Source organism: Balaenoptera ricei, chromosome 2 (assembly GCF_028023285.1).
Source record: "Balaenoptera ricei isolate mBalRic1 chromosome 2, mBalRic1.hap2, whole genome shotgun sequence".
Classification (NCBI taxonomy): domain Eukaryota; kingdom Metazoa; phylum Chordata; class Mammalia; order Artiodactyla; family Balaenopteridae; genus Balaenoptera; species Balaenoptera ricei.
The window spans coordinates 103,731,213-103,743,478 of record NC_082640.1 but is presented as its reverse complement, the minus strand read 5'-3'; the positions used below and the strand labels follow the sequence as shown (position 1 = coordinate 103,743,478).

At 38.0% G+C, this 12,266-nt stretch overlaps 1 protein-coding gene across 4 annotated transcripts in view; it reads right to left on the bottom strand.

Moving 5' to 3' along the window:
• INO80 (INO80 complex ATPase subunit) overlaps window positions 1–12,266 on the bottom strand; it is a 130,340-nt gene that overhangs the window by 50,180 nt on the left and 67,894 nt on the right. For all 4 annotated transcript variants that reach the window (XM_059913583.1, XM_059913579.1, XM_059913581.1 and 1 more), the window contains exon 24: window positions 11,436–11,607. In XM_059913583.1, coding sequence (XP_059769566.1) covers window positions 11,436–11,607 — 172 coding nt within the window. The remainder of the gene's footprint in view (window positions 1–11,435; window positions 11,608–12,266) is intronic.

The following is a 12,266-nucleotide window of genomic DNA, read 5'->3' as shown; positions in this document are numbered from 1 at the left end:
TGCAATATACACACAGCAGCGAAGGAAGGCTTTTGTAGAATCTTTTGGCATCATGCAAAAGTCTCAAGTGAAAAATAACAGGGCAGTATGATAGGCCCCTCAGCTGTACACTACCTGCCACAGTGGAGCACAGAGAACACACAGATGTTTTCCCCTCAGATACATACTTGTCCACTCAACAAGGGGCCGTTCTTTGCTTTCCATGTCTTATTTAAAATTAAAAAGAATACGTATGCTAACGTTAGGTCTTCATTACTTAGAAATTAATTTTCTGTTTTTTTCTCTTAAAGAACACATCAAACTCAGATATAGAGAAAAGGTCTCACTTAAAATGAAAGGGTGTAATGTTTATAGATCAATTGCTAAGATTGCATGGATTCCATTTTCACAGATATTCTAAATGACCAAACAAAAAGGGGGAAATAGGGGCTTCCCTGGTGGCGCAGTGGTTGAGAATCTGCCTGCCAATGCAGGGGACACGGGTTCGAGCCCTGGTCTGGGAAGATCCCACATGTCGCGGAGCAACTAGGCCCGTGAGCCACAATTACTGAGCCTGCGCGTCTGGAGCTTGTGCTCCGCAACAAGAGAGGCCGCGACAGTGAGAGGCCCGTGCACTGTGATGATGAGTGGCCCCCGCTCGCTGCAACTAGAGAAAGCCCTTGCACGGAAATGAAGACCCAACACAGCCAAAAATAAATAAATAAATTAATTTTTTTTTTTTTATAAAAGGGGGAAATAAAATACAGAAAAACTCTGAAAACAATGGCTTCCCAGAGCTTTCCACAAAGGGTACTGGCAGCTCTCATGATCTCAGGAAATGATGATATAGATACTGCAGTTGCAAATTAACCTCTAGTGGAAGAGTTTTTGGAAACTTCCTGTTTGGGGGATTCTTCATCAATAGCCATTCTAAGCTCTCTAAGCATTTAATATAGTGTTTAAAACTTAAAACACACACCACTCTTTTCAAAATAACTCTTTATGTTTAGATTCTTTTGTATATATATTTTTATATCTTTTTTTTTTTTTTGACTGTGCCATGTCTTAGTTACGGCCTGCAGGATCCTTTTTAGTTGAGGCATGCAGGATCTAGTTCCCTGACCAGGGATCGAACCTGGGACCCCTGCACTGGGAGCGCAGAGTCCTAACCACTGGACCACCAGGGAAGTCCTGTATATTTTAAATTGCAAAATCTGAAATGCCCTCAATTTCTATGAGTTAGTTGGTTCACTAGAGTTGTACAGCATATAAAGCTTTCCACACATATAATGCCTAAGCAGACCATAACCATGACAACAGTTTCACTAAGACTGGGACAGGAAATGAAATTAATGCTGGTACTGTTTCCGCCAATTATCATTTTTAACATAGTATTTAACTGGATACAGTATAAAATCTGTTCTGCCTCCCCCAAAAATGGCTAAATGGTGTATTTCCTACAGATTCTGGGTTTTGTCTTTATTCTTCTAAGCAAAATAAGATTAAAAAGAAAAAAAATTCGTATGTGTGAGACTTGCACTCTAACCCTCGTAAAACTGTACAAGAAAGGAGCTCTGGTCAGAGCCTACAGTGGGGAGGGAGGTGTGTGAGAATGAATTCATAAAATTTTTTAACTAAATGCTATTCCTTCTTGAACTCATCACCAGTAAAGCAGGGTAGAGAACAATGAGGTTAAGAGGACAACACAGAATCATGCTGGCTTTTGTTTTATAAGCATTACAAGAAAAGGAAATATCAGAAAAGCATTCACGTCAAGTAAGAGATTTTAAAAGGCCCTAAACTTCGTTCAAAATACCCTAAGTGTCATCTGATCCATGTCCTTAGCCTAGTTCCTAGTTCCTTGATGTTTTTGTACCATCCCAAAGCCAGCATTATGAGAATGGTACTTCCCTGAACTCTGTAACACAGAATTCAAATTTAATATTCACTGCAGGGTAAGAAGAAGAGTTTTACAGGCACACTCAGTGGGGGGAAGAGCTTCTCACTGTTCAGATTCATTCACGTCCATGGGTGGCAAGGAAGATGAGAGGATTGGGTTAGACCGCTGAATATAACTCATGTAGTATGTGATTTAAGATAGCTTACCAAGAACAAGATGACAACATGTAGGTAAGTCAACATGCATTAACTATCTCCTCAGAGGAATAAGAACAAAGCCTTCACCTTGATCTGATGATAGGAAGCTGTATTTAGGAGACAGACTGCTGGAACAATACCTACTACTTTTTATAAAACAAATGAAGGCACAGAAGAGAACAGAATGAAGGGTTTTCTGCAATAAGAGGATAAAGGCGAATATGGACAAATTAATTCAAAGTAGGTAGCTCCAAAGGAATTTTATTCAAAATTATTTTTAAATAGTACAAGAGAAAGAATCCTGGCACTCGCTTCCAATTTTAGCATTTCCCCTTGTCTCTTCTCTCAGGTTTGTCTGCTTGAGAATAATCCCCAACTTTACTTTTAAGACTGATCTTGAACATGGAAGCCAGATTCATGTTCTCCCATCAAAACACTGAAACATAAATTTGTGTCTACTTTGCATATTAAACAAGGCTACTCTACTTCACAGTATCACAAAACAAGGATTTGGAGAAACAGCATCTCTTCAGCATTATGTTTACAAATAATCAAAGTTACACAATCAGAACTAAGTTGGCATATCAAATGAAAATGCAAGATACAGAAAAAAACAGAGCTTGCTATGAAAAAAAATTTGCTCATAAGGAGTTAGGGCTTATGAGCAATGAATTCCGGTTGAAGATGAATGGCACGTATTATACTGCATTTGCAGTAGCTAATAAAACTGTGAACAGACAGGTAACATGGAGAACAAGGAGAGGTGATACCAGCATCCCTTCCAATTTAAGAACTTTCATAGTGTCACAGTCAGAACCCATCTGTCGCCTAAGCCAAAATCTCAGAACAGGGAATACCAAAACAAACGTGGTAATGAAGTAACTAATACAAAAGGCACTGAGGCTCCTCCTTGCTCTGTCTCTTGAATCACTCACTCCGGGGGAAGCCAGCTGCCATGCCATGAGGACACTGAAGCAGCCCCATGGAAAAGTCCACACATCGAGGAACAGAGTCCTCCACCCAACAGCCAGCACCAACTAACCAGGCATATAAGTGAGCTAACCTGGAAGCAGAAACTATGGCTCCAGTCAATCTTTCAGGGAACTGCAACCCTAGCTGATATCCTGACTGCAACTTCATAAGATTTTCTGAGTCGGAACCACCTACCTAAGCTGCTCGCGAGTTCTTAACCAACATAAACTATGAGATATTAAAAATGTTCATTGTTTTAAGTTGCTAGATTTGGGGGTAATTTGTTATATAGGTATAGATAACTACTACAGGGGCTAATATCCACAACTGACACCCTTTTTGAAGATGTCTAAAAATTAGCTTCTTTCTGCTGGTATATTTCTCACTCCCAAGAAATGCCTCTAGTTCTCAGGTCAAATGCAGGGCAAAAATAACTAGTGTGCAATAAATTCAATGCATGATCAAACAAATTAGCAATGCCACCCATATTTCCCAACCTCCAAGGAAAAGTTAGAACTCTTCACAAAATTCTATTTTAAATACAGAGGAAGACTATACTTCTAATTTTAGGGTGGAGGACATTCCCTCAGATAACGAAACACAAAGTTCCAAAGGGAAAAACAACACTAATAACAATGCACCAAGACTTACTAAGTCATTCAGTAAACATTTATTTAACCTTGTAAGTGCAAGGTACCTAAAATAACCCGACCACAAAGACAAGAGGGACTATGTCCAAACATCTAAATTCTGTTCTCACACTTGGGGGGAAAAAAGAAATGAAGAAAAAAAAGGAAGAAAAAAAATGACAGAATTGTGGGGGTTTTTTTGGCCATGCCACGCAGCATGTGGGATCTTAGTTCCCCGACCAGGGACTGAACCTGTGCCCCCTGCACTGGAAGCGTGGAGTCTTAACCACTGGACCACCAGGGAAGTCCAAAAATGACAGAACTGTTTGACAGCACTTTTTTTTTTTCACGTTAAGCTTGGTTTCAGTCTTTCTGGACATTGTAAAAAATTCTTTGTATTAGAGAAGTATCTTTCTATTAATTATAGAGTTTCTACCTGTATTCACTGGTTTTCTACCATACAAAAAGGGTAGTTAACCGGGCTTCCCTGGTGGCGCAGTGGTTGAGAATCTGCCTGCTAATGCAGGGGACACGGGTTCGAGCCCTGGTCTGGGAAGATCCCACATGCCGTGGAGCAGCTGGGCCCGTGAGCCACAACTACTGAGCCTGCGCTCCGCAACAAGAGAGGCCGTGATAGTGAGAGGCCCGCGCACCGCGATGAAGAGTGGCCCCCGCTTGCCACAACTAGAGAAAGCCCTCGCACAGAAACGAAGACCCAACACAGCCAAAAATAAATAAATAAATAAATAAATATTTAAAAAAAAAAAAAAAAAGGGTAGTTAACCACTTTTGCATCCCGTATCAATCCTTCTTGCATGTTTAATTTCCCTCTTAGCTGCCTTTTCTTCCTTTTTTGTCTTCAAATCTGAGTCTCCTCTCTCTTACAAACTCAGCTTTTAGTTAAAACCAACTGTCCCTCCTGAAATGTCTTCCTATTCTTTTTAACTGTCACACTTCATTACCTATTTCCTAACCAGAATCTTTCTCCTTGTAAATCCCTGCACCTGGGCCTTCTCTGTTATATCTGCACTCATAACATCAAAGAGCTCCTAATCTCATCCCTAAGTGTTCACTTTAAACTTGATGTAGAATTCAGCACTCCCTCTGAATCCTCTCTTGAACTCTGGGTTTTGGAAGCTATTCCTTCACTGCCAATGCTCATCCATATCCAAATCAATCAGAGTTCATTCACCCTTTCTTCACCATCTTTTGGTTACAACTATTTCTGTTGGGTCCTTTGTACCTGATACTTGGAACTTTAGTTTAATACCCTCCTTAACACGGATTCCCACATCCAATCTTTCCTGTTATCATACTCTTGAGATTAGTCATCAAGTATCAATGGCAGAGATCCCCACTGATGTGCTGTAATGACCTGAATGATTTAACAGCCTTCCTAAAACCAACTACCCGATTATTCCTTCCCATGGCTTGACAGTAGCCACCAAAACTTTATTCCCCCAGGATTACAACTATAGCATCTATTGAAGAAGGTGAGCCAAAAAAGGGCTGAAACTCCTGGTTTAGTATCTAAACCCCAATAGAATGGCATTCAAAGATTCCTTGGGAGAAAAGGTGACTTACCTTTCTGGACTTTTTTCTCATTACTGTTCTGTATTTTGGCTCAAATCTTCAACTTGGAATATCCTTCCTCCTACCCAGGTCCCTACCACTCAAGATTCAACTTAAACAATACCATTTCTATAAAAGAGTTTTTTGTCCATTTTAACCTGAAGTGATCTCCCATCCTGAACTTTACCACTAATCATCTACCATTATTTTGGCAGTTAATTATGTTTTCTTTCAACTCTGATCTTGAATCATTTTTATTTGTAAAGTCCTTTTAACTTTGTGCATGTCTTTTTACTATATGCATGAATGAGTTTTCAAACCAGAAAATAAGAGACCATGACTTTTAACACACCTTGCCCACAATAGGCACTGATGCGTGACAGGTTTGTAAATAACATTAATTACATGTGCTTTTTCTCTGTGGGAGTAGACTGACACTGGCAGTAGGCTACTATGAAAGAACATTAGGAAAAACCCCAACCCTTAAGCCAAGATCACATTCACCCACTGCAGATTCATTCAATCAATAAGCTCTTCTGATATACATACAAATCAATGGACCCATTCACTCAATCCCATTGGCCCTTGGGATCAAACAAATGAAAACAGCAGGAGAGAAAGAGTGAAGAGTGTATGGAAAAAAAAAGTACTTTCTCCAGTAAATAGTGTGTCCTCCCCTCTATTAACATTCCTTACTCAATTAGGCTTCTTGTACTGCCCAGATCAGTGGTCTCCAAAGGAATTACATGCAAGCTTCATAATGTAAATAATATTAATATGCTATTATTTGTGTATCATTTTAAATGAAATAATGCATAGGTATTGGCAAAATGGATAAAGAATGTTTTAATAATGGGGGACATAATCAAAAAACATGGGGCTACTGGCATTGCTGAGAAGAGTTTAAACTAAGATAGATAAGCTGATTCAAAATTTACATGAAAATGCAAAAGGCCAAGAACAGTGAAGGCAATACTGAAGAAAAACAAAGCTAGAGGACCTGTGCTACCAGTTATCAAGCCTTATTATGAAGCTATAGTTATTAAGATAAAGTGGTACTGGTCAAGGATAGACAAATGGACTAATGGAATAGAACAGGGTCTAGAAACAGACCCACACATATACAGCCACCTGTTTGACAAAAGTGATGCTGCAGTGCAACAAGGATGGTCTTTTCATGGATATCTGTAAGTAAAAAAATGACAACCCGTAACACAGACTGAAAAACCAGTTTCTTGTAGATCTGAATGGTAAATCAAAACAACCTTTGGAGAAAAACAGAATTATCTTTATGACCTTGGTAAAGGCAAAGATTTCTTCAACAGGACACAAAAAATGCTAACGATTCAACAGAAGACAATATTTAGAGTGATAAAGTAAGCTACAGAGTAGAAGACATCTGCAATACATAAAGAACTACAAAACACCACGAAAAATACAGACAGACTAACAGAAAAATAAGCAAGGGTCTCAAATAAGCATTTCATAAAGGAGGTTATCCAAATGGCCAATGAGCATTAGAAAAGGTACTCAATATTCATAAGGCAAATATAATTTAAAGCCACAGTGAGATACTACCACATAGAAGGACTAAAATGAACAGACAAAACAATGTCACATTCTGGCAAGGACATGGAGCAACTAGAACCTCTTATACACTGTTAATGGGAATGAAAATGGGCACAACTGCTTTAGAAAACTGTCTGGCATAACCTATTATAGACGACCATACACATACCCTATGACCCAGCAATTTGACTACTCGATATATATACCCCACAAAATACATATGAATTTTCATTAAAAGGTGTGTACAGTAATGTTCACAGCAGCACTACCTGTAATAATAAAAACTATAAGCCACCCAAATATTTGCCTACAGTAACTCTTGTGGGGAGGACACTGAGGAGGAACAATGAATGGAAGTGGGCACAAAGGGGCCTCTGAGGTACAGTTCTGACAGTGTTTTGTGAAGTTATCAAGCTGTATGTACACTTATGATTTGTGCACTCTCCTGTATGTATGTTAATATCTCTAGAAGAATAGCCAAGGCAATAAGAAAAAGGCTTACATTTTTTAATATATTATACCTATTATTTCTTTCTCTCTAATCTCCTTGGCCTGTTGTCTACTAAAGGAAAGCAAACGGTCATATTTTCAGAATCAACTTAGCTGCTTCTTAGGCTCATGAATTCAAACGGTTATTAATTAATTTCATTAGAAAAAAAATTTTAACTCTCTAATAAATGATTAGGGTACTGGTTATCATTTCCAAGTTTTCTTCCTACCCCCTCAAGCTTTAAAGATGGACCCACATTTATATGTCAGTCCTTTTCTAATCTTTCAAGACTTTTCTTGGTCTTCCTGTGGTTCTAATTCACCATATGAATGATAGCAAATACCTCTCAAGTCATATTCTCAGGACATTTGCTAAAACTAGTAAGCACAATTTTAACTTTGTTTTCTGTGAAAATAAAAAATTTTCTCTCTGATTCCACAGTATTAGCGTCCCTGTATAAGCAAAGGAATCTTCCAGAGGATCTGTAAATTGTATTAATAATGCCAGAAGTATTTTTGTAGATTTCAATGACAACAAACAAGTCATGTCAGGAAAAGGCACAAAAGCACATACATGATGAGTTTATCCCACACAAAGCAACAAACAAAAAGAATCTAAGACCTTGTATCCAAATCCAACTGACAAATCCAAACATCAGCAAGACAGATAATTATTACATTTAAGTCTCACCACTGCTGTCCATACTTGAAGAGTTACCTTTGAAAAAAGACTCATTTTTGTGAAAAACTGTAAACTGGCAGGATTACAGCAGACTATGAAATCTGGAAGTGTGTTTCTGATGTGTGTATGTATGCTAAAATATCATGCATCTTAAGTTTTAGCTTTTACTTTATACTCTTAACAAAGGAATTTTGGAAATCTGTTATAAAGGATTAGGTGTTCAAAATTTCCTTCTCTATCCTTCTTTGCAAAACAGACAATGTAATATTCTCTAGAATACTTCTTAAATAAGAAAAACTCAGTTCGGGACTTCCCTGGTGGCACAGTGGTTAAGAATAAGCCTACCAGTGCAGGGGACACGGGTTTGAGCCCTGGTCCGGGAAGATCCCACATGCCGTGGAGCAGCTAAGCCCATGTGCCACAACTACTGAGCCTGTGTTCTAGAGCTCGCGAGCCACAACTTCTGAGCCCGCATGCCACAACTACTGAAGCCCACAAGCCTAGAGCCCGTGCTCCGCAACAAGAGAAGCCACCGCAATGAGAAACCCGTGCACCGCAATGAAGAGTAGCCCCCGCTCACCGCAACTAGAGAGAGACCATGCGCAGCAAGGAAGACCCAACACAGCCAGAAATGGAAGGGAGGAAGGGAAGGAGGGAGAAAGAAAGACTTAGTTTGGAGAAATCAGTGTGAGAAACAGTACAATAGTGGTAATAGCCATATTCTAACAAAGCCATTCTTGGGGGATAGTTCTCATAATAAACTACTTTGCTCAAGTTTGAATCAGGTTTTTTCAAAATTACTTAACTTTATTTATATTATCCCTGAATAGGAGGGATATAACAGGTACATGCCAAAATATACTAAGACAGAGATGGACCTTGATCACTAACTACATGTCCGGGTAACTCTGCAATGAAATGTGCATATTGCTCTCTCAGTGACTTCTGGTAGTCTCTTTCATATTCAGAAAGTGAGACCCTTCCTTAAGTCCCAAAATGTCAGTTTCTTTCCTTTCTTACTATTAAAAAGAATGATCCACAATCTTTCTATATGGTGACTTTCTTGACCTAGTCCCCTTGCTATTCTAATATCATGCAGTCACTGAATGCTGTATTTTTCAAACTGTGAGTAGTAGGGTCATGAAATCATTTTTTAGTAGGTTCCAACTAACATTAAGAAAAACAAATAAAAGGAAAAAACTCTGTGCACTGAAGGAGGGTAAATACTGTTTTGTGAATATTTTGTCTTAAAAATTTATGGATGTGTAATATTTATATATGTATGTAGTATCTGATATGTCTACATAACTATAGGTGGTGTAAAATATTCTTGTGACTCATGGTCAGACTTCAAAAGCCACAGATATAATGGGCTTTATTATATTTTTATTGTTACACATGGAGCTTCAACGAAATGATTCTTCATTCAGAACCCAGTCTAACCTTTAAGGCTAGATATCATGTAAAGATTATTCTGCTTAGTTGAAAGCAAATATTTCTTAGAACAGATGTATCAACCAACTCTGGCAAGATACATTGGTATTTCAACATATGTATTTTGGAGATAAGGATGGTGAGACCAAAAGCAGAACACCATCTCTACACATACATGATTAGCTTTCAGCTACCTGTGGCTCAGTAACTCGGTGTACATTCTAAGCCACTACAAGAGCAAAGGTCTATCTATAACACGAAATAAAAGTAAAGAGGACATGGACGTGAATCTAACTTTGGAAAAACCAGTTTCACATAAAGCATATTGCCCACATCTAAATTTCTCAGGAAATTAACTGATATAAGGACCTCACTGAACAGGTACTCTGAACACACTACTGTATTTTCATAAAGCAGAAGAATACAAATAAGTGATGCATATCTTTCAGTGTTAAGTAAGATGCAGGTATCTACATAATAGAGCATAAAAAACCCCTGGGAGAATGGTGCGCTCTGTACCAAAAATAAAACTAGTAAAAAAATTTTAACTGTAGTAATATAGAGTACCAAATGTAAGGAAATTGGTCTACAGAGGTTAAGCAACTCTTCATTAGACATATCAGTATTCACTAGTAGGAAGTCACCTTGCCACAACTGACTATATTATTCCAAACAGGCTGGAACACAATTCTATTCTCCTCCTGCATTAACGATCTTATCTTCAGAGTCCAAAAAAGTATATGGAGCAATGCTTGAGAAACCAACTGGGAAAACAGAAGAAAAGGAAATCATATGGGTTCTTCAGTATACAGGGGGCAAACAACCAGATGCAGCCAAAGAACATCCTACATTCGATAGCTGTATGACTGATGACACATTAAATTTTCTAGAGGATACAAAGAAAAAGTTCTATCTTCTAAACTTTTAATCTAGTTGAAGAACTATAACATATAAACATAGAAGTCTCTTTTTAAAACTCTCCAGTGTTACACCCATTTCATTCAGAATAAAACCCAAATCCTCAGCATTAACTTATGAGGCTTCACATGATCTGAATCTGCACCTATCACCTATCACTTATTTCCTATCCCTTTTCCCCTTACCTACTATACAATGGCAAACAATTACATGAAAAAGTGCTCAACATCATTATTTTCCATGGAAATGCAACTGAAAATCACAAATTCAAAGCAAATGGGCTGACAATACCAGGGGTAGGCAAGATTTACAACAATAAATCTCTCACATTGCTGGTGGGAGTTTAACTTTGAAAAACCATTTTGGAAAAACGTTTGGCAGTGGGAACTAAACCTAAACATACGTATATGTGATGTTACAGCAATCCCATTTAATTGCGTGCCGCAACTAAGACCTGATGCAGCCAAATAAATAAATAAATAAATAAAACAGTAGATTAATAAACTGTGATTAGAAACAGACAATGGAACACTTCATAGCATTAAAAAAGAATGCTACAGTGCAACATGGATGAATCTTACAGACATAATAATTGAGGGAAAGGAGCCAGACACAAAAGAGTACACACTGGATCATTCCATTTACATTAAGTTCAAAAACAGGGTAAAATAATCTGGGATGATAGCAGTAGAACAGTGATTACCTTTATTTGTTGGTTTGTTCTGAACTAGAGGGTTCAAATGGGAAGAAGTATGAGGGAGACTTCTGGGTGCTGGAAATATTCTATACCTTAATCTAGGCAGTTGTTACACAAGTGTATACACATGTATAAATTCAAAGAGTTGTACACTTAAGATCTGTGTACCTCACAGTAAAGTTATATACAAGACATATATTAAATATATATACATACACACACACACACATAAAATGTCTATTAAGTGATATGTAATAAGCTATACCACTACACTGCTCCCACTCCTCTGGGAACTTTTTGGCTCCCTCAGATCATCATTTACTTTATTACTTTTATTGATTCAAAGAAAAGGGAAGGGAGTACTACACAGATAACTGATGCTGAAATAATTGCTTACCTTTAACAAAGGGCAGCTGGAAAGGTTGGGAAAGGAGAGTGGAAAATTAACCCCAAGAAGGAAATCCTTGTTTCTCAGATATTTCTGCTGGCTCTCCCCTTCTGGCTCTCCCCAGGAGCGCAGCTGATGGAGCCTGTAGGAGGCTTTCAGAGACAGGAAAAGAGCTAACCATCTGAAACAAACCACAGCAGACATGCTTATTCAGTGCTCCATGGAGGGCTGAGGGTAGTTCATAGCAGCGAGGAACCTTGTCTCTCATTAACACGTCTCTTTTGTAAATCTTGAACATTTTAGACACAGCTCTTTCCTACTTTCAGATAAAGCAATTTCATACTTTTGTTCTATAAATTCTATCTTTGGCATGAATTGGTTTGCTACTATGAAAACGAAAATCCTCTGTAAAGCTCCTCTCAGTATTAAGGAATATTCAACTCTATCACAAAAACTCTCATAAACACATCCTCATACTAAGGAGACAGCCTCTCCTAATGAGGTCACTATTTTTTACACAAATACAAAGTAATAAATTAAGTAAAAGCCATTATTCCAAAGAATAAGAAAAGAGAACTAAGTTTCCCTGAATACGTAAGGCAGGCTATATGCTGCAATCACTCTAACTAAAGGAATCATCAGTCATCATTTGCCCTGTGGAAACAAATAAAACAAAGTAGTCTACCTAGAAATTAAGAAGAATTGAAGACCTTCTGGTAGCATTTGGGAGAAGGGCCTAAATAGTTTTTATTTAAGGTATATCATGAAGCATCATGCAATTATTAAAGGATCAAAAGTATGATTTCCTTATAAAAATTTTAATTCTTAACAATACAAAAA